The sequence below is a fragment of the Carettochelys insculpta genome, chromosome 1 (genome assembly GCF_033958435.1).
Source record: "Carettochelys insculpta isolate YL-2023 chromosome 1, ASM3395843v1, whole genome shotgun sequence".
Taxonomy (NCBI): Eukaryota; Metazoa; Chordata; order Testudines; family Carettochelyidae; genus Carettochelys; species Carettochelys insculpta.
The window spans coordinates 60,112,340-60,140,134 of NC_134137.1; the positions used below are offsets into that span (position 1 = coordinate 60,112,340).

At 44.3% G+C, this 27,795-nt stretch overlaps 1 protein-coding gene across 5 annotated transcripts in view; it reads right to left on the bottom strand.

The window, feature by feature from the left end:
* The window catches only part of LOC142009304 (phosphatidylinositol 3,4,5-trisphosphate 3-phosphatase TPTE2-like), a 57,109-nt gene extending 29,378 nt beyond the window's left edge, over positions 1-27,731 (bottom strand). Inside the window, exons 1-9 of one of the 5 annotated variants that reach the window (XM_074987155.1) lie at positions 23,876-27,731; positions 20,669-20,761; positions 13,596-13,670; positions 11,883-11,930; positions 10,350-10,511; positions 9,403-9,522; positions 2,765-2,864; positions 956-1,019; positions 44-108 (exon numbers count right to left, since the gene is read on the bottom strand). In XM_074987155.1, coding sequence (XP_074843256.1) covers positions 44-108; positions 956-1,019; positions 2,765-2,864; positions 9,403-9,522; positions 10,350-10,511; positions 11,883-11,930; positions 13,596-13,670; positions 20,669-20,721 — 687 coding nt within the window. In that variant the 5' untranslated portion in view covers positions 20,722-20,761; positions 23,876-27,731. Of the gene's footprint in view, positions 1-43; positions 109-955; positions 1,020-2,764; positions 2,865-9,402; positions 9,523-10,349; positions 10,512-11,882; positions 11,931-13,595; positions 13,674-14,962; positions 15,057-20,668; positions 20,762-22,848; positions 22,867-23,875 lie in introns of those variants that run through there. The other 4 variants (XM_074987137.1, XM_074987147.1, XM_074987158.1 and 1 more) reach the window with 4 other exon arrangements.
* Between the last annotated feature and the right edge of the window lie 64 nt (positions 27,732-27,795).

Here is a 27,795-nt window from a genome sequence, read left to right on the forward strand (position 1 = left end):
AGTTCTGAGTCACATGCAGGAGGGATTTTAGGAGACAGTTTACCTTTATAGGATTCCTATAGAAAGACTGCTTCCCAGATGATGGAAATGACATTGCAATAATACGATCTACAGAGGAAAAACATTGCTAAGTTCATAGGCAGTGGAGGATGAATCTGAAACTACTATGCACTGTTAAAGAGAAAAGCTACAAAAAACCACACAAACACACGTAGCAGCTGTGTGTGCAAGCACCATAAATGTTATGAACTATCAGTTACAAACCACCCTATCACCAACAGTAGCCCAGATTTTAACTTGGCATTTAATTACAAAGAAGTATGTTTTCTGTCAGTGTACTGTCTGCACTTTATTGCAGGACTGTTTGATAAATATCCTGTAATAATGGATATTCCACTGAAAGGAGATCCTCAGTCAACATGCTCTACACAGCAAGACCTGTGTCAGGTAACAGGTTAGTTTCATACTTCTCCCCCTCCCAGAAAGCTAATAGTTACAGAATGTCTGCAAATAGGTGTGTGGGAAAGATTCAAGATGTTTTCTGGCGGCTCGAAAAAGGTGTTTTCTAATTTTTGGTCAAATCAACTAAGTAAGGACTTCTCCCAATTTCTGTAACTTGCTGGTATGTTTGAGCTGAAACAAAATGGTCTGTTTGCGCATTTTTAGACAAAAGCAATGGAAATTAAGGGCTAGATTCACAAGAACTGAGCTGGGGGTTGGGTAGGGTGGTGGCCATGGCCTATGGCAAGCCACTCTTGAGATACGGGTGACCCAAGTCCTTGCTCTCTTGTGAATCTAGCCCTCAACTGAAATTTCCATTTTGTTCATTTCAACTGAGATAACTGGGCAAAATTCAAGAATGCTTTTGACCTAAATATTTTTTTTTGTGAAAAGCTTCAGGTGAATAATCCACAGCTGGGTGAAATTTATGACAGTTCTCTCAAGTTATACAAACCAGTAATATAAGTAAGGTCCAGGTCAAAGCCATCTTTCACATATCGCCTTTTGTTTTCTGAGACCTGTTGGCCACGAAGACAAGTAAATGAGTTAGAAAGGATAGTCATAAAATTAGTAAGTGTCTAAAAAGGTAAGTACTAGAATAGTCTAGACCAGGGGTTGGCAATCAAAATAGCAGGAGCAGCCATTTTTTTCCAAATATGGTCAAAAACCTCAATAGTTAAAGGGCCACAACACACATGAATACGAGATGGTCCTTAATATATAATGTCAAACCATATTTTCTGTAATGCCTATTTCACAAACAAACAGTGATACATGTTTACTGCAGGATGTTCAAACTTTACACACTATTTCCTCACACTTTGTGTGTGTTTCAACTACCTTCCTGACTTTCACTCCCAAGCCCTTTATTCCAAGTTTTCCTTCACATTTAACTTCAGGTTTTTTCCTTAAAATGCATGCTGTCCTTTACAACAGGAATACTGCAAGCTTCATTTTCTTTTCAGAAGGAAGACTATTAGCAACACGATCAGAACACAGATACAGTATCATATCCCATAATGCATTACGCATAAAGGGGAGTTATCCAAAATTTCAAGATCATGTAGTTTGCTATTTAGATATGAGCTCAATGTTGGGCTTTGACATTCCAGCTGTGTCTACATTAGCTCCCTACTTCAAAGGGAGGATGGTAAGTAGGGTATTGGGAGTGTACTAATGAAGTGCTGCACTGCATATGCAGCACTTCATTAAGCAAATCCCTCCCCCCACAGCAACTTCAAAGTGTTAAACTTCAAAATGCTGGCTCATGTGTAGCTGAGGCTCATCTGCCAATACTTCAAAGTGCCTGGGCAGCTTCAAAGTCCCTTTACTCCTCAAAAATGGGCTATATCATATGTAGACATTGCTATGCCAGTGTAAGTCCCTAGAGATACACATCTCTTAGAACTGGAAGGGATCTCAGGAGGCCATTGAGTCCAGTTCCCTACCCTCTTGGCAGGACCAAGCACCATTCTTTCCCATCCCTCCCCTCAATCTATTTGCCCCAGATCCCTAAATGGCCCCCTCCAGGACTGAGTTCACAACCCTGGGTTTAGCAGGCCAATGCTCAAACCACTGAGCTATCCCTCCCCCCTAGTGTGGGGGCACTTTTTTCCCCTGCCATAATCAACAGCCTCTCTCCCAAAAGGCTAGTCTACCAAACACTATTGGCATAGTTGCCTTTACACTGGAAGTTTTGTCAGCATAGCTGAATCACTAGGGTGTGTCCCACACCATAACTACACTGATATATATTTTAAACACAGCTCAAGCTTAAGGCTAGCAAGTGGCTCATGTTAGGTAACTCAGCAGCATTCACACCAATTTAGAAACTAAACTGTATTTTAGTCCAGCTTTGGGCTCCAGAATAAACTTCAGTCCAGTAATCAGTAGCCAGCAATACCTGAAATGGAGCTGACCTCATTGAGAACTTTAGGTAGCTGACAATTCACAATGAGACTTGTCTACACTGATCACACTGTTGTACACCACATATTGCTGAACTGTCAAAGAATTATGTTTAAACTAGGACAATTCACCACCACTACCACCACCACCACCAGCAAGAGGGCGGGGGAAGGTCAGCTTTGCTACATCTTCACCAATTGCTAAGCCAGGACTACTCCCATGTAAAAACAAGACCTTCAAAGGAGAAAGACTAGGCAGATCCCAAGGGTTACCCTTCACTACCCAAACAACTACATTAAGCACTTGGACTTCAAAAACCACAGAGCACATTCAAAGTGGTATGGCGCTAACTTACCATTCTTCTGGTTACTTTTTCCAGTTGTTTCTTCTGTGAGGCCAGGCGAAGTATTCTTACCAGAATGATAATTCTCAAGGCTCGAAGGACAATAACCATTCTAGCAAAGAGGAAGAAGTGAGCTTTGCAACAATATAGAGCTGTGCAGAAGATGTAAGTTAGGTTTTGCAAGAAACAGACTGAAATATTGTTTTATTCCAATTGATGATAAAGCAAATATTTGAAACTTTTCTGAAAAAAATATTCAAAATTGTTTTGGGTCAAATATTTTGATTTCAAATAAACACGGAAGTTACCGATGTTCCATTTAGAATTTTTTTCAGTTTAAAACAAAAAGTTGGCATTTTCCATCCCCAAAATTGTCAAAACAGGATATTTAAAATGGTCAATGTTTTTCTTATGCACCTCCACCCCAGTGGGTTTGTGAAAATACAAAACATGACAAAAATCACATGTTCACAACCGCATTTTTCTGATTGCAAATTGTTTAATTGCAAAGTTTTTCTGTCAAGCCTTGCAATGAAACCAGCCAAGAATTCACATCGGGAGACTTATTGCTTCACTGATGTCTGTAGTGATGCCAGCAAATAACCTCACCCTATCCTGCAGCAGTTGGCAGATCTCCATGGTATTAACCAACTCATAACACTCCAAACGGTGTTTCCCAGTTGATAGCTGAGATATACAAAGCCACTGTACTCATTTGCATACATTAATGACTCTTGGCCTTGAGAGCACATCAGGATCAAAATGTACACTATTGGCTCCTTACTTCACTGATACGTAAGCAAAAAAGCAGTCCAGTAGCACTTTAAAGACTAACAATTTATTAGGTGGTGAGCGTTTGTCTTTAAAGTGCTACTGGACTGCCTTTTTTCTTCTGACAGAACGTAGACTAACATGGCTCCCTCTCTGTTACCACAGCATTTTATGGAAGAGGTTCAGGGAAAATGCAGCTGTTTTGGAGTCCCACATGTAAATCACACCCATTTCAGTTAGAAAGGATAATGAACATTCTTAGATGGAAACCAAAATGAAGGAAAGAATGTTCTGCTGACTCAAGTAATTTGGGGGAAGCATGTTAGTGTTTAAAGGGTTCCCTTAAGGTATGTAGGTATGCCCTGACCAGCCCTGATTGAGCTAGCTTGCTGAAACAGCAGTGCAGCCACAGCCCCTTAGGCTAGATCGCAGAGCATGTAGCTGGGGTTCTAGGCCGGTGTGTATTCAGGCCCTAGCCCATTCAACAAAGCCATTTTTAGTGAGTTCTGTCAAGGCAGACACAGGCATGCCTTCACATGACCTCTCTTACAAAGAGATTACCTAGACAGTGTTTCTCCAATGCAGCCAACAGGGGATTTTCTTGCCCCTCCATTATAACCAAGAGGCAGTGGCTGCAGAACAGCAGACCCTCCTCATCCCAGATGCACTGCCTTGGCATTGAGTACTTGGGTATGCCAGGTGCCTGGGGCCCAGGGCTACCAGAGCAGGCAGTTGGCGAGTTCCCTACCTTCCAGGGCAATGGGACTCAGGCCTTGGGCTTCAGGCCTGGGGCAGCAGGGTAGGGGAGCACAAGCTCTGGTTGTGGGGCTTTGGGCTCCAGTTACACAGGCAGGCCCCAGGCTCTGCTCACACTTTGGCCTTTGTCCCCAAGTCCCATCTTTTGGCTACGGGGCTTCAGGCTCTCCGCTGCCTCCCTGACTCACTCACCCAAGCCTTAATTTGTCCCCAGGCTTGCCAGAACTATGACTGCTGTAAGAAGTGATATTCAGAGCTTTTTTCTGGCAGAATGCACTGGAATGGAGTTCCAGCACCCTTTTTTCCATTAGAACACCAGAAAATTTTTCACCACTGGTCCCACAGCAGTGCAGGGACCAGGGCATTAAAACTGAACCCCCCTAAACCCTATGAGGAATCAGACTAGCTCCAGCACCATTTTTTCCTAAAGGAAAAAAAGCACTGGATACATTTAATACGACTTTGCACAAGACTTACTAGCTAGCAGTAAATAAATCATGATGCATCCAATGCATCTGCACACGCTTATCTATTTGGTTTTCCTAAAGCAAATTAAGAATTTTAGAAAGAAGCCAAAGCAGGCACCAGTAAAAGTCAGTAGGCACACCAAGGCCAAATTTATCCTGAGAACACTCGATCTAGAGCACAAATCACTCACTTTCTGAAGGACATGGGACTGCTCTGTATTAATTTAGGATTGCCCAATTACAGTAAGAAGTGTTCTTTGACTATATGGAGTTAAGTCAAAAGGCACTGGTAGGGAAAATGCAAGAAACACTACCCAAAGACAAGGCACCTGAAAGGCTGGGAAACGGGACAGAACATTTCAGGGTCATTACAAGACACTGATTAATCTGATGAGTCTACCTGCCTTGGTTTGAGCATAGTTTTAGGCTCCTACCCCAGCCAAAAAAGTCAGGACATCCCAAGGCTTTATCCACATGGGAAAAAGTTTTACTAGGATAGCTACGGTAGCAAACCCTCCAGCACAGACACAGCTTGTCAGCACAGAAATGCTCTCACTAGAACAGCTTCTACTGTTTCCCTAAGGCTATATCTACACTAGAGGGTTTTGTCAACAAAACTTGGAACATCTACACACAAAATATGTTTTGATGACAAACTGTAGACAAAAAAAGTTGTCAAGACTCTCCAAGTGGCCCTTTTGTCAGAGTGGATCAGAAGATCAATCCTCTTATGTGTAGGCAACTTCTGTCGACAGAAGTTTTGTCGGAATCTCTCTTCCAACAGCAATTTCTGTAAACAGACGCTTCTAGTGTAGACGTAGCCTAAGAGACATAAGCTATATCAGCAAAAAGGGCTACTATGCCAACCAGCGTTCCCTCATTTTTATCATCCATGGTCAGAACAAAATTTTATGTGCACCACCAATAAAAAAAGACACATGCTGATAGCTGTGCGTGCTCAGCTAATCAGCTGGGTGGAGCCTGAAACTCTCTTGGGTGGCTGCCTAAGCACTCAGCTTACAGGGAATACTTATGCCAATGTAAGATATGTCTACACTATAGCTTATGTTGGCCTAGGTATATTCATTAAAACCACACCCTTAACAGACACCCCTGTATCATAGAGGGTGGGGAGAGGCAACATCTTCTATTGGACCCCATGCAGGAGGGGAACTCTGTGGCTCAAAAAGCTTCTCCCCAACAGAAGTTGATCCAATAAAAGATATTACCTCACCTACTTGGTCTCTAATATCCAGAGGCTAAGCACTACAGACAGCTATGTCAGTTAACTTTTACGTACAAACCAACACTGAACAGGTCAAGTGTCTTTTTGGGACTGAAAAGGTCATCTGTCAAGGGCTGATGGAGAAATGACAGAACGGCCCACCTTCCAGATTTTTGCCTGGCAACATTGATGGTGAAAGTAAGAAGTAGTAAGACTAAAAGCACTAGACCGTTCTATTGTTTTACAATTCTTATTCTTACACTAAGTGTGTTCCTACTGTTAAAACAATACCTTGTTTTGGAAAAGGCTGCATGGTCACTCTGTATATACCACTGGTCACAGCTTCCGAAGGTCAGAACTGCAGATAATGAACCTAAGTTGGGCCTGCTGAAGTAATCACTGTTAGTGCATAGGGGTCTACAATGCAAGGTCCTGGTCTTAGATTATGTCTACACTACAAAGCCAGTGTTGAAATAACTATGCTGATACAGCTGCAGTGAACAGGGAAAAGAATTTTACATAAGCTAGGTCTATGCTACACGCAGGCCTGCTGATGAGGGGCAGTAAAGGGGGCACTTGCCACCACACCTCACATTCCAAAGGGGCCCAGAACTCCAGCTGCCACACATGGCTTTGAGGGAGATCAGGGGCACCACGGCTGACTGCCTTAGGCCCCACCCCCTTCTACTCTTGGCCCTGCCCTTCCAGGGTACAGAACCAGGCCCCTCCTCCCACCTTGCCCCTGGGCCCACTGTGGCTGCCTGCCCTGCTGATGACAGAGCACTAATGGGCAACCTAGGCCAGTGAGTGGGCTGCGTTAAGTGGCACTCAATCTTGAGGTCCAGATGCTTTCCCAGGAGAGTGTAGTTTTGTTACCTGCACTTATGTACCTAGAATTTGCTGGGCATGCTGATTGGATGTGGAGGGAGTGCCCTGCTCAGTCAATACTGTATGATGCTTGCACACGCCTCACTTCATATACTCTAAGTGTGTGTTGCGGGGGGTGGTGGTGGTCGCTACTGGTGTTACTAAAATATGTGGATGGAAACTAGCAGAGTCTTGCAGCAATAAATAGCGTGTCTCTTGGGCCACTGAGAACCCAGAGTCTGCACGCAGCCTGTGGGCACAGCTTGCCCACCACTGGTCCACAGCCTGTGCCAGTATAGCCCACTAGCATAGAGGTGGTGTACACCAACAGGAGCTTTTCCTGCCACTGCAGGATCATCTCCACAAATGACATTAACCATGACAATGGATGCATTTTGCCAGCATAGCTGCACCTACACTGTGGATTTTGTTGGCCTAGCTGTGTTGATCAGGTCGATTTTTTCCCCCCACTCCCCTGACTAATTCAGTATGCTGGCATATGTTTTAAGTCTACAGCAAGCCTAATAGTGAGAGACTTAAAGGGCACACACAGGCTTGCCCCTTAAGAAGAACAGTGCAACTGGCTCTGTAACCACGAGGACATGTTTGGAGACCACAGGTTGAGATTTTCAAGGGATGTGGACACCATTTCTCAAAATTAAAGAGAAACTAGGCATTCAATTTTCTTAATGAATATTTAAGATGGAGTTGGAAGTAAAACCATTCACATATCCTGTGAAAGTTTCCCTGTTCCAGACTGGGAACCAACTGAGCGTTTGACATTTTTGTGAAGACACACTTCTCATTGTTTCTCAAATCAGGGTCTAAAGACCCCTTGGGATCTGTAAGGAAACGAAGGAGTCTGTGGACAACACTGATCAATGACAACAATGACGACTCCTCCCACTTCTATAGTGCTTCCTGACGCCCTCAGCCTGGAGCTAAGGCAGGCTCCCTATCTGTCCGATTTCCACAGTTCCCAAAAGCAGCCATTAGGTCCCTATGTTGGTCCCTCGGGGCAGGGGTGACCAGGGAGGTGCCACACGCTGCCCTCGCCAGTGCTGCAGCTCCTCTTGGTTGGAAGCATGACCAGAGCTGCGGGGGTGGTGCCTGCTGGCACAAGAGCAGCACATGGAGTCTCCGTAATCATCTGTGCACCAAGACTCTACAGGGACCTGGTGGCTGCTTCTTGAAAGCAGCAAGTAAGCACCGCTTGCGCCCCAAGCCCCTCCTCTCTGGCCATGCCCCATCCCACCCTTCTGCACACAAAAGCTCTGTCCTAGCCCAATGAAAGCAAGCGAGGGTAGAGGAAGAGTGAGCGAGGATGGAGAAAGTGGAGTCAGCGCCTCAGACAGGGCATGGTAAGAGGTCCCTGAAGAAAATTCAAATAAAATGTGGGTCCTTGATTTGCTAAATTGAGAATCACTGACCTAGCCAATGGCTCAGTGGTAGGGCACTCATCTGTATGGGACCCCTATTGAAACCCCTGCTCCATCTGAAGCAGAACAGGACTTACAAATTAAGCTGCCAGGTCAGTTTTTCTGACCCAATGAACATTTACTGTGTACAAACAACAGTGCCAATGGGAGAGTAATTTTCTTCCCTGTCCTCACTCACCCTGATAAACCTTCCCAATAAAAGTGTAATCGAAACTGACCCTCTGCCTTAAACTGTTAATTCTCCAATAATTTTACAACTAAAATCCTCAACCAGCTGATCTGGAAGTGCTCAGTTTTGAGATGCTGAAGTTTTCAGATCTGTCAAATACGATTTCTCACACACTGATTCTAATGACACTAAAATCTAAAGAAAAATTAAGAACCAGGAGTCAGTCCCTCTCCAGTCAGTTATAAATGGAAGTGAAGCTTCCAGTTTGTAAACACTAGTTCCAGTTTCTGCTCTTTACTTTTAAGGCAAGTTTTGCTGAGGAAGCCTTTCTTCATTCACAGAAGCATGTACGATAGGGACACTATGCATAGCAACATGCCTCAGGGAAAGATTCCACTGCCTTGCTACCAGGAGTGTTTCACTACTACTGAGCATTCCCATGTGACAGGGAAAAGCTGAGGCAGTGGGACTCTACACTGATAGATAGCAGCAGAGACCTGGAACATACTGCTTGATTATCTAGAGAGCCATGTAAGACCCTGAACTGTCAGGGCACTCTGTTCACCTAAGTTGGACCTCATCTACACAGCTAGATACATGCACCAAGGCTAGCTGGGCATGCAAGTATATGTACTCCACACACCACTTTAAGTACAAGACAGCATGTGGTAATATTGCTTCTCTGGCATTATGTAACACCTACGTTCTCCAAACCCACCAGCTCCCAGAAAACAAAACTTTATAGCATCTATAAGGCAGATTTTTCAACACTGCAAAAAGAGCTTAGGAGAGTTCACGTAATTTGGATGTAACATTTTACACATTCAGATGTTCAGGTTCTTCTCCTATACTTCCTTTAAATACCAGAAGCACTTGGACACTAACAAGTGCCAAAAGGATTTATGGAGAAAAGAGGTAATGTTCAGTTTCCTAAGTCAGTGACACGCACTTCTTACCTTGGGATCTTGTCTGCACCACTGAAGTCAGAGAATGAATACACCATATTAATCAACAGGGTGCCCACGACAATCACTGCATCTAAAATGTTCAGTTTGGACTTGAAATAAGTGCTGAAGCTGAAATACAAGAGAAAGGAAGCAGAGGCAAAACTGAGGGGGGAATATCCAAAAGTACAATGAGAAGGGTGCTAGGGTGTACATTTCATGTGGCTACAGAGCATTGCTCACAGATCAGTCAGTCCTCCATAAAGTATTTGCTGCTCCAATAGTGATAACAGGTTTCCCCCACTCCCACACCAGTCATTTACAAAACCTGACTTCATTTAACACTCATATAAACCACTTTTAAAAAAGAAAATTTAAAATAATTTCATCAAACCCTCTTAGGCTTGATAGGAAGAGTGCCTAGCAAAAACTATCCAGCCCACACCCATGCTGAAGCACAGCACAACGGATACCATGGTATGACTGGTACAACTCTTCTGGACAGCTGGGGTAGCTTGTAGTTGTATTAGTCCCAATGGCCAGGATATGCAGTGTAGCACCAGAATAATCTCTCTAAAATTAGTGAGCCTATTTAAATACTCTGGTATTAGGGCATTCTACTCTCTACAGAGAGATTTCACTGCAGCAACCCCTAGAAGGCCTAGTCATTGAGTTATACTCTGCTGTGCTACTACCAGTATCAGGAGACTATCATCCCAGCCCCAGAGAGCTTGAAATCATGTTGGGAGTACACATGAGGAGCGCTTCTTAGCTACACATAAATCCATGACTAAAAAGCATGCTAATTGTTTCAGTCATTGTGCACTGCTGGTGTCAGGGAGCGGCACTAGACACCACAAAGTCATTGTGCAGAGTCTTCAGAAGTCAGTATACATTTCAAAGTGTCCCTACACAAAGAGGTCTTGCTGAAATTTCAGGCCGTTGGGCATTAACCTTACCCCTCAATGAACACTCGCAAGAGAACATCCACCAGAAAGAAGAGCGCTATTGCCAAGGAAACACCTTCAAGGGTCTCTTTTACACTCTTTTTCTTGTCACTAATAGCTAGGTCCACAATCACAAGAGTAATGTCCACAAAGATGAGCACAATGCCAAATACTCTACAAGACAAAAAGAAAGTTAGCTCTCAAGAAGAGGGACCACACAAAAGCATTACACTTCTCGTTGCCTGATGTGTGGAAGAGTCATGTGGAGCTGCTCACAATTTTGGAAACGAATGCCACTTTTCTAAACAAGTCTCGTGTTCCCATTTTATGCCAGTTTTCAAATCTTCATGTTCCCCAGGTTTTAGTAACATTGCTTTCGGAACGTGCTGCATTCCCAACAGGCTACACAAGCCCTCATTCACACTATAGCTGCCAAGAGAGCATGGTCAGCTGCTCTTTGGCAATTTAACCCATGCCAGGATGTAAGGGGAGTCTGTGCAGCAACACTAACCAACAGAGCCAAGAGAACCAGAGGCTCTGTCGAGCAGCCAGAAAGCTGCTTCATATTCATGTCAACCTGCCACCTTTAAAACATGTATTACACAAACAATGCTCCAATTGCCATAAACATGCACAAGCTTCCCTCCCGCTCACAGCTGAGTTATGTTTCTGTAGTAACTACAGCAGGTTCAGTACAGGTTAAGTTCAGGGATGGGCAGCCTAAGCTAGTGGATGGGCCCCATGAACAGGCCTGCTGATGGGAAGGTAGTTGTACAGGGGCCCAGTGCTTTAAAGAGGCCCAGAGCTCCCGGCTCCTGCCACAGCATCAGAGGCCTGGGCCCTTTTGCTGCTCTATGGGTAGGGCCCAGCACCATGCTCCAGGCAGCACTCAGGGCCGACTGCCCTCAGCTCCAGCTCTTCTGCCCAAGGTTTTGCGGAGTGGGGTCTCTCCACCTCTTGCCCCAGGCCTGTGGTGGCTATCAGCGCCAGTGCATGAGTGTCCCTCCATCTTGGTGGGCCACGTGACTGTCATAGCCAAAGACAGTCTCCTGAGATAGTGTAGTTTTGCTAGTTGCACTTGTATGTCAACTGAACTATAGCAGCACTGACTGGATGCAGAGGGCACACACGGCTCAGTCAGTATTATGTGCAATCAGCAGGCACCTCACTTCACGCTCCCTTACTTTACTTGCCCACAGTTATCAGCATGTTTCTACTGGTGATGCACATCCCCATATGCCTCCATGCACATAAAATTTACTCAACCCATTTGGGTGGTGGGGACCCTGAATGATACACAGAATTTTCTCTAAGAATCCAAGAGACCTGAAGCAGTTTCTCTGCATTAGATTTCCCCCTTAATATATCAATGGAGTTATAGCAGGGCCTCAGTGTATTCTGAGAAGTCAAATATTTTCCTGAGGAACAAAAACATGGACATTTGGAAGTTACTCTTTTGCAGCAAACTGACCAGCAAGTTTGCTCTACTTTGTAATTCGTTTCAGTATCCATGCCTGCATGTGTTATACATTCATTCCCACATACCTGAATCCAAATGACATCACAAATGGAGAAATCTTTTTCTTAAGGCTACTGTTAAAAGAGCAGAGAGTCAAGTTAGCAACAGTCAGCTGGAACAATAGACCTTAGTTTTGATTAAAATTAAGATCATAAGCTTGCCTGCACCTATGACAGTGTAATTGCCTAGAGAAACATTAAGCTTTCTAGGACACTTTTCTCAACTAGTGAAGTAGAGGGTGACACCTCCTGGGCCATAAAACCGAAGGGTTCACACTGAGGAATGAGGCTTTAAAACCTTCTATGTTGATCAGTAACAGAGAAAGCAGTGCTAGTCTATACACCATCAAAACAAAAAAAGAGCAGTCAGTCAAGTAGCACTAACAAAGTAATTTATTAGGTGAGCTTTCGTGGGACAGACCCACTTCTTCAGATCATAGCCATACCAGAACAGACTCAATATTTAAGGCACAGAGAACCAAAAATTAACTTGATTACTATTTTTGGTTCTCTATGCCTTCAATATTGAGTCCGTTCTGGTATGGCTATGGTCTGAAGAAGTAAGTCTGTCCCATGAAAGCTCACCTTATAAATTATTTTGTTAGTCTTTAAAGTGCTACTTAACTGATTTTGTTTTAAAACCTAATTTGCTTTCAAGTGTTCCTGACTGATTTATTCTTTGCTTACAATTTGATAAGAGCCTTTAATTGCAGACAGTAAAGTGACAACTTACTGTCATTAATAAATCTAGTTGAAGATGTTATCACGGCCATCCCATGTAGGTGTTGAGCCAAAGTGACAGCAACTGATAGTTGAGTATAGCCAAATCCCAGCCTACAAGAAGGATCTTTTAGTGTCACTACACGAAGATACAGACTAACATTGCTACCCTCTGTTACTATTCAGCATGCAAGGCACTACATTTAGCCATTTGGAACAGAGACGTACAGAAAAATACACCAACATAGCACTCAACCCCGTCTCTTCATCTCATTTCCAAACAAACGTTCACATACTCAACTGGTACAGGTAACTTAATCTGACTAAAAAAGGTGGAGAATGTTACAAAGCAGCAAGTTCTCATTTTTCTGCTCCCCCAATTCATTAAAAATAAAATTCTCCATTGCATTACTCTGGTTTTATTAATAGTTAAATTGCAAGACCAGGTCTCCCAATGTGTACTTCAGCTATGCAAAAGCCACTAAAGACGACCAAAGAGTTTAACTCAATTTGGGATCCATTTTTGTCAATATAAATAGACTTTCTGGAATTTGCAAATCAGACAAAGCTACTAACAGAATAATCCTTGTGCAATGGAAAAAGCATTCTCCAAAGCAGAATGAAAACAAATCTCTGATCTGGAGAGATTGTGCATTGCAAATGTAACCTTTGAAAATCTAGAATCGCTCAAAGTATTGTAAGTCTCAGGCACCATTTGTTACCAGGTATTTGTATTTTATATATTTCAGACCAATTAGTTTTCCAGAAGGAATACTCAATTTGTTAAGATGGAATGAGCCAGATAAGTTAGCTACATGAATTACAAAAACTAATAAGATTGAAAGCAAATACATAGCAAAGTCTTCTGTATCTATGACATTAGGTTTTATTACTAAGCTAGGACCTACTGAGTGCCTTTTCTACATTTCAGCAAGCCATCCTTCAGTCTCAAATTTGGCTTGGGAAACTGCTGGGCAACATAAATTGGCTAGCATACAAAGATTAGGACAACTAACTTACCGGGAGCATGTGTCTGGTTCGTTATCCTCAGCACGGCCATCATCAATCTTTACGCTGGCCTCCTCAGTCTTTTGACTGCTGCCAAAGATAAGGCCAGACTAAGTCATGGGAGGGCTGACCCCTTGAAATAAACCAAGTTCAACTCCTCCCAGCCCATTTGCTAGAATGGGGGCTTCTACTGGAGTAGAAGAAGAAGCTGGGACAGCATCTGGGGCTATAGAGTGTGCAAGACTCAACAAGAAAGGGGCAACGCTCCTGAAGCCAGAAATTTCTTAGGAGAGGCTGCTTGAGTCCCCTGGATGAAGAAGCAGCCCTGAAAAGTCCTGTTCAGTTAGAACACAGAACAGTTCTGCTCTAAATCCTGAAGCAGGAACTGAGAAAGGTAAAGGGGGAATCCCCTGGGAGATATAGCCCAGGGTAGGCAATGATTTTTTTTAAAAATTAAGAGTAACAGAAAAAGGAGGGGAACAGACTGTAGGTGGGGAAGGGGCTCTTGTGTGCTGGGACAAGGCAGTACCTTACAGACACTTGTTCCAAACACCAGGATATTACTCAGAGCACTACACCTGCTGAGTGCTGATCACGGCAACAGCCCCAATAAAATGAGGCTGGTGTAGGCATGTCCTGAGGACTTGCTCCTTCACTGAATGTCACTACAAGCAAAGGGACTTTAGTATACTAAGTTAGCAGTATAGCACACACGGCTATGACATTAGCAGCAGAGTTGTTCAACCTGAAAGACTATTTCACAGTAGGAAAATAGTGAAATGCATTAAAAAAATCAAAAAACAGTCTCCCTCCACCCCATGGACTACTTCAACCCTTTAGTCACAAAGGAAAATGTATGTCAGAGTCAAGGAAGGTAGCTAGAGATAAGTACTGCTAGATGACTATCACTCACTGGTATTTCAGCTGAGCTGTTTTCAAATCTACTCAGAGTTATCACAGGAAACAGGTACTGAATGGCTGTGCAGACCAAGCTAACTTAAGAACCCTCGCAGAAGTGAGGTGTAATGCTTTTCCTTTGAGATGAGGAATCTTGCACTATTATCACTGCATTCTATCATTTGACCCCATTTCTCTCTATAGTACTAAGTCAACTATAAAAGCATCATGATCTAAATGAGTGCAGGAACTTACCCCATCCAAACTCATTCAGCTGTGCCTACATATTAATAGAATAAGCCTACGTACCTCTACAAGAGGCATGCAATGATAACAAAAGAGTATGACTTTGTCTACAGGAGAAATTCTTACTGGTTTAACATAATGAGACCACTAAGAATTAATACTAAATCAGGTTGACTCACTATTTTAACATTTTACATAGCAAATTAGCGTTATGGAGAAATTAAGTGATAACTTACCTACACATTATTGCAGAAAATAACGTTACTTACAAAATTAATGCCTCACAAAAAGAGGGATGCATCTATTTGCAAGCAGTTCAGGAACTAGTTTACAACAATTCTAGTACAGAGTGCATGCTCAGAAAGTGCTGGCACTGCACAGATGCAGAACTATTCCAGCAAGTTAAAATGCCTTGTTACAGGAAGTAACTGTGGAGAGAGCATGAGCATTAGGATCAGGAAAACAAGCACAGAAATGTCTCTGTGCAGAACAGGATACCAAACAGGAAAGAGAAAGACAGAACAGCAATGATCAAATTAGTGCTCAAGTGGCAGTTTTCAACTCTCCCTAAAGAACTCTTCTGAACATCTTATTTTATTACTCCCTTCAGAACAGAAGCCTAAATAAAACAGATCCCAAAAAAGGAGACAATAGCTTTAATGTTTAGTGACCAAGTTAAGGAATGCATAACTTTATGCGGACCCCAGTTCTGCCATTGTATAGTACAGTCATGCAATTTTCCAGTCTCCTCAACTCTACACTTTTGCAGCAGTGTTGTCTGGAATGCAGCAGTTAAAAAAATACCATTGCCTATATTTGTAGGTTCCCCTCCCCCTACTACATAAACCCTAGATTCTATGTTTCTACAATATTTTCATCTGAAGTGGGTCTCACTCATGAAAGCTCATGGCCTAACAAACGTGTTACTCTAAAGGTGCTAGATGACTGCTTGTTATTTGTGAAGCTATGACTAACATAGCTACCCCACTGAGTCTGGTTGTTAAATGAGACAGGCAGCCTGAAACCATTTTGTAAGAGAAAGAAGGGCACAAAACAGCATCAGTTAGAGGTGAAACTGTGCCACTATGAGAGACTCTCACAAAATGGGATGACCAGATATGTCTGAAAAAACTGCAACACTTCTCACTGTGGAGAACAATATGGTTGCTTATGTAAGACAAAGCCCCTAATATCAGGCAGTGTGAAGACAGCTGCCATGGGCCCTGGAGCAAGGTGGGAAGGGGGCCCATCTCCATAAGTCAGAAGGGATTGGGCATAGGGCAGTCACCCCTCAGTGCTGCCCAGATCACAGCACTGACCACCCCCATTGCCTCATAGCCACATGCAACAGCAGTGCAGCACAGCCACAGCACTTCAAGGGGGCCTAGAGAGCCATCAGCCACTGCTGCCAGAGTAGCGGATGGAGTTCCAGGTCCTTGGGGAACTCCTCCCCACACACATCCTGCCCCCACTGTTGGCAGCCCTGAGAAAGGATGTTTGGTCACCTACACAAAGGCAGATCCCAGGTTCCTTGAATGGAGAAGTGCTGTATGGATGGATGCTCAGTGGGTCAGAAATACCTTACTAGACCAGAAAGAAAGTGACCTGTTAAATAGTTATCAGCACTAGACTACATCTTATCTGTAACCACATGTTTCCAACCCTTATCTTAATCTTTGTCAGTTAAGCTTGTTTCACTATAAATACAATTAAGTTCTGGGTGCTAAGGACAGCATTGACCTGAGGTGAAGCTAGTGAATGAGGGGCACTACTTCCTCAACAACAATCCTTCACTCGCGCAGACCTTGGGAAGCAAGCCAGTTCTCACCTACAGAGCCTGCCAACCTTAAATTCTCACCAGCAACTATAGACAACACAGGAACTGTAAACTTGGAACCAATCCCTGCAACCTCGCTGCCAACTCTGCACACATATCTACACCAGCAATATCATCATAGGACCTAACCACATCAGCCACACCATCAGGAGCTCTTTCACCTCCATATCTACTAATATAACTTATGCCACCATGTGTCAGCAATGTCCCTCTGCAATTTACATTGCCAAACAGGACAGTCTATGTAAAAGAATAAATGGACATAAATCAGACATCAGGAATGGTAACAAAAACCTTCAGGAGAACACTTCAGTCTCCCTGGACGCTCAGTTACAGATGTTGTAGGATGGCTACTTTTACAAAAACCTTCATAAATAAACTCCAAAGAGAAACTTCAGAGCTGCAATTCATTTGCAAATTTGACACTATCAACCAAGGACTGTTCAGAGACTGGGAGTGGCTGGCCAATTACAAAAGCAGTTTCTCCACTCTTGATGTTCACAACTCCAGGTTAACTGCTGAAAATGGGCCACATCCTCCATAACTGAATAGACCTTGTCAACTCTGGCCCTCCCCTTGAGCAAGGCTCCTTCTTTAAACCCTCCTCTGGAACCGCTCCCCCCTCCCACTCACGCATCTGACGAAGCAGGTCTTTGCCCATGAAAGCTTATGCTCCAAAATAATCTGTTAGTGTATAAGGTGCCACAGGGCTTCTTGTTGTACTTCCACAGAGACAGTCTGTGTGCACTGCAGAAGTCTAGACTAGGGTTACCATATTTGAACAAAGACACCCTGAGAGGAAGTGTAGCGGCTAATTTAACTCCAACTAATCAGGAGAGATCTTGGAGTTATCATGGATAGTTCTCTGACAAACATTTAGTGTGCAACAGCAGTCAAAAAAGCAAAGAGGATGTTAGGAATCAGAAAGGGATACAGAATAAGAATACCCTATTGCCCTCATATAAAACCATGGTGCATCCACATCTTGAATACTGCGTACAGATGTGGTCACCTCATCTCAAAAAAGTACTAGCATTGGAAAAGGTTCAGAAAAGGGAAACCAAAATGATTAGGGGGTTTGGAATGGGTTCCCTGTGAAGAGAAATTAAAGAGACTAGGACTTTTCATTTTAGAAAAGAGGAGACTAAGGGGGATATGATAGAGATATATAAAATTATGAGTGGTGTGGAGAAAGTGAACAAGGAAAAATTATTTACTTGTGCCCATAACACAAGAACTAGAGGACACCAAATGAAGTTAACGGACAGCAGGTATAAAAAATAAAAGGAAGTTGTTCTTTACACAGCGCAGTCAACTTTTGAACTCCTTGCCAGAGGAGGCTGTGAAGGCTAGGGCAATAACAGGCTTTAAAAAATGAGCTAGATAGCTTCATGGAGGTTAGATCCATTAATAGCTATTAGCCAGTATGGGTAATAGGGCATCCCTAGTCCCTGTCAGAAACTGGAGATGTACAGCAGAAGTGTGATAGTTAACTGTTTGGTTCACTCTCTGGGGTACCTGGTATTGGCCACTGTCAGCAGACAGTGATACTGGGTTAGACAGACCTTTGGTCTGAGCCAGTATGGCCATTCTTGTGTTACCATTCATACATAATGCTGACAGACAGGTTGCTGGCCCCAGGGATAGAACCTGCAAGCATAAGATCTAAAGCCCTGCACTCTACCGTGCGAGCTAGAAGCCAGCTGGCTCTCAGCCAAGGCTGTAGAGCAGAGACTTCACTCACCCCAGATGAGGTCTCAGTGCCTCTGGGTACCATACATATATAGAGTATATTAATACAATGTGAGTTGCCAGATACTGATAGGGACACACTCCCTCTCAGAGGGGCCCTGTTTTTTGAAACTTCAAATAGGATAACCTGGGCATTTCAGTAGGATATACAGGCAGGTGGGAGGGATGTGTGCTTGGAGCCATATCAGAACATTGAGAGTCTACTAGTTCCTTAGATTTACCCATAAGGTCTCTTTGCTAAACCCCAAAGGACTTTCTAAAGGAGTGTTAAGAAGCTGAGGCATAAATTGCTATTCTGTAAAATCAAAGAGCAGGGTCTATGAAGCCCAGAGTAGGGCACTCTTATTACCAGCAGCTGGTCAGCTTGAGCAAGAGTCCCCTTGAGGGCCCAGGCAAGGTTCCTCTGCTGTAAGCAGGAGTAGCACATCACCCTGAACCCCCGACTAATCCCAAAATAGTCAAGGTGCTCTAGCTACTAAGTTATGGGACATTTTGATGTGGGGCTCCTGCACCTCTCCTAGTGAAGCTCTTCTATGCTGCATAAATAATGAATGACTGGAATTGAGGTCCTGGGCCAGGGTCTCTCACATCCCACATGTGCCCCAACCAGTAGATTTCAATCATTCCATGCCCTCTGGCCCAATGACTATTACACACCATAAGTCTCCCCTGTTGAAGGGATTCAGAGGGAGCTGCACCCCAAATCCCCCATTGTGTGTGCAGCCAGGCAAGCACCAAACTCATTCCCACAAGAAATACCCTCTAGGTGGCTGGTTCCTGTCCATAGATCACTAGAGAGACAGGCAGGCAGCCATCACATGAGAGGCAGGGCCTAGCACACCTCCCTCTCATCCATGTTTCCCCATAGCTAGACTGCTCCCTGTCAAGCATGCTGGCTGTTAGATATCTGAGAACATTATTCACATCACTCTTACATTGTATATGGAGCCTATCTGCCTAACCTACCTTTGTGGATAGCAGTGCTGTTCCTGTGATTTTTCTTATCACCTAAACATGGGCAATGCTTAAGTCTTTCTGTGGATCCCCACCAAGGTTTAATGCTTTGCTAGAAATCAGGCCTCAGGTATGCATAAGAGCATATAATCTTGCCACATCTTTGAACATAGTGGAACCAACCTATCCATTGGTCCCTACAATGGGTCTTTTTCTAGCACACAAGACCACTTTCCAAATGTGCAAATAGAGCTGACTACTTCCAAAAAGCAGCCTTTACAGTTTTAACTTCATCAGATATAGGGGATGTTTCTGGAGACAGCCTGGCTCCTTACTCATCCATTCCTACAGTAAAGCTTACTGCCCCATCCTAATTTACTTTGTAGTAACTTGGAAAAACCAAGTCAACAGCTATTATAGCTGTCACAGAATCATAGAAGAGGAGGACTGGAAGGGACCTTGAGAGGCCATCAAGTCCAGCCCCCTGCCCTCCTGGCAGGACCAAGCACTTTGTAGACCATCCCTGAAAGCCATCTATCTAACCTCTTCTTAAATAGCTCCAGTGATGGGGATTCTACCACCTCCCTTGGCAATTCGTTCCAGTGTTTGATCACCCTGACAGTTAGGAACTTTTTCCTAATGTCCAACCTGAACCTCCCCTGCTGCAATTTCAGTCCATTGCCTCTTGTTCTACCCTCAGAGGCAAGGAAGAACAAGTTCCCTCCCTCTGCCTTATGACACCCTTTTAAATACCTGAAGACTGCTATCATGTCCCCCCTCAATCTTCTCTTTTCCAAACTAAAAAAGCCCAATTCTTTCAGCCTCTCTTCATAGGTCATGTTCTCTAGACCTTTGGTCATTCTCGTTGCTCTCCTCTGGACCCTCTCCAATTTGGCATCAGTGGAGTGTAACTGCACAAGAGTTCAGTCTTTTCACATACAATAGACTTCAGCTCCCCTGGAGGCAAGATTTAGTTACACACTAGAAGAAATAAAGTTCAGTAGCCTAACAAATCAAGGAAAGTCACCTAAAGATGGAATAATACCACCATGCCTACCTGCCACAGACTAGATTACAGCATATCTTTCCAAACAATTATATTCATATGAATGACCTTCAGTGGATTCTTAAACTTGTTATATAAATTGGCAATATTAACAATGTTTTCCCTAAACTTGCACTCTACTTTTCATGAAACATTTTGTATAGTGAAATTATATAACTGCAGTAGCCTCCCTTTGCAATCAGTGATTTCAAATACAAACCCATTGTCACCTGCAAGTGCTTACACACTATAGTGATGAATGTTAAGGAAGCTCTAAAATGGACAGACAAAAGGTTACAGAGTTTAAGCACAGTGCGTAGTTAATACTGGTTATATTTCTGGCAGACTACTCACCTGTTAGCTTCAGGCACCTCCGACCCTTGTTCATATCTCACAATTGTTGCCATTTTGCTATTTCTAGTTCTGTTGCTTTAAAAAAAAATGCATCTGGTAAAAAGGAAAGAGGTTATTCCCTCAAAACATTTTAGAGAAAAATAGTTGAATACAGTCAATATGCACTAACATTCATTATAGGCATTTAACATGCAAGTTTAACGGATCTGAAGAGTCAGAAAAAAACTTCCACTTTATAAATTCAGGAATAAAGGCTTACATCCCTAATTCTGACAGTACTAAGCACCTAACTTTAGGCATGAGAACTTCACTGATAAGCTTAGAGAGTTAACCACATGCATTAAGTCCTTGGACTTGGTCTAATATAGAACCTCAGAATTTGAGCATTTCAGGATTGGAAGTGTTTGTAACTCTGAACAAAATATTATGGTTGGGTCTTTGAAAAGCTCACAGCTGAACATTCAACTAATACGGCTTTGAAAACATTATGCAGAATACAAATGCTGTTAACCATCTTAATTTAAATGAAAGAAGCATAAAAACAGTTTCCTTGCCTTTTTCAAAAGCTACCTTTCTCTAAGCATGCAGGGCCATCATAAAGATGGTGCAGGGCCCAGGCCAGCCTCCCAGGCCCTGTAACTTCCTATCCCTGGTTCTATTCCCTAATTCCACAAAGCCCCCAGCCTGTGAATTGCCAGGTTCTGCTGCCTCCCTCCAAGCCACTCAGGCTACCCTGGATCCTGTGTACCCCTGAAGCACAGGATCCCACCAAGTATAGGGCTTGGGACAGTTTCCCCAAACCATTTTATGGATGAGACTGCTCTGACTACTCTGTGCAGCTGATTGCATATTTTGGCTTCCAAAGGAGATGTGGTCGACCAGTCTTTCAACCTAACTTTGATGATCCCAACTTTGACGTTTTACTGTAAACCAATATTTTTAAAGCACTCCATCAGATTTGTATTTAACCCAAATGGCCAATGTTTCACACACCTTTTAATCTTCATCCTGCATGGAAAAAGCCAGTACTGACTCAAGTGTCTCATATGGAAGTGACCTAGAATCCTAAAACCAAGTTCCAATACCTTCCTGAGGCACCCAATTTACATTAGATTTTCTGGTTTCCTCTACTCCTTCATGCACAAGTACAACCTTAGAAATCTGGAGATCATGTTTGCCATTAATTATATTAATACCTATTAAGTGCGGAGCTACTTCAGAGCCTGTCTAAACAATGTTAAGTTAGACCCTGCTATGTTAAAGGGAGCGGAGGTGTAGTTTCAAATTGGACCAAGAGGACTTTGGTCCAAATCCATGAAGGGACTTAGGAGCCATAATGCTCAGCATCACACTGCTCAGCTTTCAGGTTCCTTGGGGGAAACCCACACCCAGAGGACACCAATACACAGAGGCTGAATAAGACACATGGTTCCCTATACAACAAAGCAGGAGAGACAGGTGCAAGAAACTGAGCCACAAGCCAGCATGCTAGCTAAGAAGCCACCTAAGCTAGCCATTGTAAGACATCACTTAAAGGGGTATATGTTAAATCACACCACTCAGAGACAGGCAGCCAGGGAAGATAGGCATGCAGAGCCTGAAACAGCAACAGCAGAAGGCCTCCCTTATTACTTTGAGCCTAACACATCAGGTACTCACCCACAATAATCAACCACCTCCCACCCTATCCCCTCTCCCTCTTGTGGGAAAGCAATTAGATGAGGGATGTGCCACCTCTCAAGTGACTGCCAAAAGATCTGGCACACGGTCACTCATTTTCACTGGTGCAATTTCATTATTCAATTATTTTAATTACAGTGTAATGATTCAGTGGATATTACCAGAGCCACACATCAGAATATCCTGGGTGAGTATCCCTATGCACTAGGCCAAAAGTTAAAGCCTTCCTCCTTCTCCTCCCTCCTGCCACCAGCTGTTTTGTGCTAACTTCCCAGAAAGGGCTGATCTGGTATGTGGCTTCTGAGCTCATCTACAAGATCAAGCCCCACACACAACTTTGACAGTCACAGGCCTATCTTCCCCAGTTTGTGAATTACTGAGGGATTCAGGTCAGGCATCCAGATGCCTATTTTGTTAGATGACAGCAACAGGCTAGCTCAGCAAGAGATAGATAGGTGCCTGCACTGCACTGAGCCAAAGATGCAAATATAGACGCCTACCCAGGCTGAGCAGGAGTTTTGTGAATCAATGTGAAGCCTACAAATGGGACAGGCTTTTAACACCCTCCTAGATCACACCCTTTGTCACTAATTTGTAGACCAGACAGCACAGAATAGAGGAGGACAGGCAAGCTAGCCTGGGAAGAAAGATAAAAGAGTGAGGTCCAGAACCTAATGAGGACATAGCTAAACACAGCAGGGATACCCCCCGCATTCCCTCTGGGCAAACTACTGGGCAGTCAGAGAAGCCCAGTGCCAGAGAGGAGCAGGGCAACTCAAGTTTGGTGAGATTTCTGTATAAAAAGAGAAATAATGTTTTAGAAAGTTTAAGCACCAGCAGACAGAGCTGCTATGACGATTTTAGGCTACTGGAACTGCAGCTGTTTAGCTTCATGAGCCATTGTGTGCGTCCTCTCAGAGCTCCCCTTCCCAGGCTTCACCGCAGTGTTGTGTCATGCCCAGTCCAAAACGGAAGATCAGGACACGCGGGTGGGTAACACAACCATGCCTCGGAAGGCCAATTGAGGGACGGGAGCTTGGCCTTACTTCCCTGGAGCTAGCCTAACCAGGAGCACGACGCTTGGGGCGCCCATCAGCACAAGCTCGGGGACGACAGACTCCCCGAGAAAGTTTAGGGTCAGTTCTTCACTCCTCCCCCAGGAGCCAGAGGGCAGATGTCCAGGAGGATTTACGTCATCAGCAGAGTCTCACTATCCCGGGGCCTGTCCCGCCTCGATCGCTGGCACCGTGCAGCGCCAGAGCCTCAGCCCCAGCGCAGAACACGCGAGCTGGCGGGCGCAGAGCCGGGAGGAAGTGATGCGCAGCGCCAGCTGGAGTGCGCGTTCCGCCCCGCTACACCACGGCCCGGCGGCGGCTCGTTAACTCCCGCCGCAGTCTAGGCCGGGCACCGCCCAGGAGAAGGCGCCTTGATCGTCCCCAGCAAACGGTGTCTCGCCCGGACTAGCTGGAGCGGTATCAAAGCCCCCCGCGCCCCGGGTCAGCCCCTCTGCCGCACCCACCCCCGTACCTGTCTTCGGCAGGCGGAGCTCGGCACTGCTGGCTCCCGAGGAGACTGCGAAGAGCAGTCTGCCCCCCCCCGGCCTGTGTCTCGCAGCCGGGGGCTGAGACGTCTTATGACCGGCTCAAAGTTTAACGCCGACCCAGGCCCCTCTCGGCGCTTTGCAGACTCAGCAGTTCAGCCAGGGTTTGCTGGTAAACGTCCTGCGCTTTAAAAAAAAGACTCCCTTGCACCCCTCAGGCGCGCCCGCCCGCCGGCCCGCTTTATAGCAGTGCCGCTGGGGGAAGGGCTGCGCTCCGGTTGCACACCTGATTCCCATCCGAGCTGCTCAGCCCTGCCTGCGGCGCGGGGGCCGTCAGCAAACAGTTGGCCGGGTAGCAAGCTCAGGCAGCAGCTGAGCAGCCCCGACTGGGCGCTCAAGTCTCCTGCCAGTGGAACTCCGCCGACAGACAGTCAGTGTTCTCCGGTGAGATAAGAGGAGTCCCGTGGCACCTCAGGGACTCACATATATTTATTAGGTAAGGAGCTTTTGTGGGTAAGATCCACTTCCTCAGATTTATTTGGGCATAAGCTCTTATGAGTAAACCCCCCTTCCTCGGATGCACTGGAGTGGAGCTAGTATGTCAGAAGAAAGGGGTTGGTTATATATCCAATGCGGGACCAGCATTAACAAGGTCAATTCAGTCAGGGTGGATGTGACTCACTCTGTTTAGTTGACACTTGAATATGCCTGAGTCTGTATTTCCACTTCAGTGTTTACAACAACAATCCCAGCCTCTGACTAGACCCTGCCCCTGCAAACTTCCAGGTAACCTTATTTACACAGCTAGTTCTTTGAAGTCTTTTTCAAGGTAAAGGCTCCTTTGGAAAGGTTGCAGTCACCTGGATAAAACTGTACCTGCATAAGTATTTGCAGGATGAGAGCCTAGGTTAAGGGTTTTGCTTTGGCCCCTGAGTGACTCTAGTTGGACAGCAAGGGCTGGGAAGTGGCCAGCCTGGAAATCACTAGTGTTTAAGGATCTGATCCAGCTGCCACTGACTTAGGTGAAAATGAACATTCTAGGAAAACAAAGCATATACAGGCCTGCAGGATCTTGCCCAATGTCAGTAATGATTAATCAATGTAAACCTATCACATTCAGGATGGGGTGGTCTTCTAAGCTATTGGCTTATAAAATACTTTATAAAGCCCAAACCGGTAATGTGATGTACATGAGCAGACCCCTCCACCATCTGTGTGAAGCCCTACTAAAAACATTGAAGGTTGTGGGTACACAAGGGTCCATCCGCATGCATAATGAGTCTATGTAATAGCTGCATCTATTGTCCAGATTATACACCTTTTCCATGACGACATGACAGGCTAAGTACTGTCCGATGAAGCCACATCAGCCCCCTTCAACATCACCAATGGCATGAAACAAGGTGTGTTGTCGCTCCTGTCTTATTTAACTTGTTCTTTGCATGCGTCCTTAACCACGCAATGAAAGGTCTGGACCGAGGTATATACTTGAAATACTGGCATGATGGTTCACTTTTTGACCCCCGTTACCTGAACGCAAAGACTAAGACAGTGCAGAAACTCCTTTCTGAGACACTCTTTGCTGATGACTGTGTCCTTATGGCTCGCACTGAAAACGATCTTCAGCATATTGTCAACAAGTTTGCTGAGGCCTTGCAAATTTTCGGACTGTCAGCCTCAGAAAGACAGAAGTTCTCCATCAACCTGCCCCTGGATCAAATGCTCCTGTCCCGAGTATCTACATTGACGGCACTCAGCTTAAAGTAGTGGAGAACTTTCAATACCTGGGTAGTGTCATATCCAGTGATGGATCACTGGATAATGAGATCAATGAGCGAATATCCAAAGCGAGCCAGGCACTTGGCTATCTGTGTGTCAAAGTTCTAAACCACCGTAACATCCAGATATCAACCAAACTGCTTGTGTACAGAGCTGTTGTTCTCTCATCTCTTTTGTACAGGTGCGAAACATGGACACTATATAGGCATCACATCAAGCAGCTCATAGCATTCAACATGCGCTGCCTCCGTAACATCACAAAGATCCGCTGGCAAGACAAAGTGCCCAATCTTGAGGTCCTTGACAGAGCCCAGATGACAGCCATCGAAATGATGATTATGAAGTCACAACTATGTTGGACCGATCACGTCAGCTGCATGGATGCCAACAGAATCCCTCGCCAGCTTCTGTATGGTGAACTCTCCCAGGGCATCTGGCGTATACGTCGTCCATGGAAATGCTACAAGGATACTATCAAAGCCAATCTGCAGTACAGCAGTATCAAACCTAGGGACCTTGAGGACGCCGCCAGTGACAGAACACAGTGGTGTGCAACAGTCAGAAATACCTGCATTGCCTTTGAGGAAGACCGCTATCGGCGTCTACAAGAAGCACGCGAACGACGTCACAGAGCATCAGCAATGCACAACCCACTGATTGCGAACTTCCCATGCACCGTCTGCGGCAAAATGTGCACCTGTAGAATTGGCTTATACAGTCACCAGAGGGCACACCATGAGACCAATAACAGATGGTCTGCACAGATTTGTCATCATCGGATCGATGGACTACCATTATAATAGCTGCATCTACACTAGCCCCTTCCTTTAGAAAGGTGCATGGAATGAGTGAGGTTGGAAGATGCTAATGAGGCAGTCCCATGAATATGCAATGCTTCATTAGCATAATGGTGGCCACAGTGATTCAAAAGTGACGCTCTTGAATCATGAGCTGCCTGTGTAGATGGGGACTTTTCAAAAGGACCCTGCCAGTCTTTGAAAGGGGGGCCCTTAACCTATTCTGAAGGTGTGCACTTGTGTGGCCTCTCAGGAGAGATTCAGATGTCGGCCAGTTGATTAGCAGAATGTCCACAGATAGGTTTCTTTTGTTTCTGCTGGTGGTGCACATTCACACATACCTCACTCCACATAAAAATTATTCTGCACATGGATAGAAAAGATTAGCAGGAACATTGCTGCTAATCTAACCCCAGTGTGGACAGCGCTAGGTTGGTGGAAGAATTCTTTCACTGACTTTACCATCTGTTAGTGAGTGGGATTAACTAGAGTGATGGATGAGCACCAGCTGTTGCTGTAATGAGTATCTACACTGAAACACTGCAGGAGTCAGGTGTTATGGATTATTTTGTGCCTTGAATAGTACCGAGCACAATGTCACCACTTAACAAATAAGAATAATTAACAATATTCTAATTTGAGTAGTTTAGTATTTGCCTACGTTTTATTATCTTAAGGCCTTATCTACATAGGAAAGCTTTATCAGTTTTACTGGTATAAATGCCTGTGTGGACACTCTTACTCCAGTATAGATTACCTTTCTCAGTGTATATTAAATCCCTTCCCAAGTGGTGTAAGCTTAAAAAGTAATATTACACTAGAATAAAAATGCTCACCTTGATCTTATACATGTATAAATGTATTGGTTTAGATTCACACCTTAGATTAGACTGGAAAATGTATTAGTGTAGAAAAAGCATTTTAGCATATTTAACCAGATCTGGGTGATTAGCTGTTTCTCTTTCATTTTGTCATGGCTTCTTCGAATTGTACCCTTCCATAAAGAAACATGTTTGACTATATTTTTGTAGATTTTATTTATTTTTCTATTTTTCCACAACGTATAAGTGTGTCTGGCTCAGATCCCCAACAGTACTTTGGGATTTGGGCGTCTGATACCTTACATATTTTCTCTACTGATTCAGTCCTTTTTTTACATGGGAACATCTGCTTTGTTTTCAGAGAGAGATTTTCAAAGGTAGCTTTGGGAGTTCGGCGTCCGACTGTCATTTGAACATGTGTTTATTACAGACAATTGTAATTAGCAATACTGTGGATGGATTTTTCCACAAATGTAACATTTGCAGTGATTTGTCATTCTAAAAAATAGC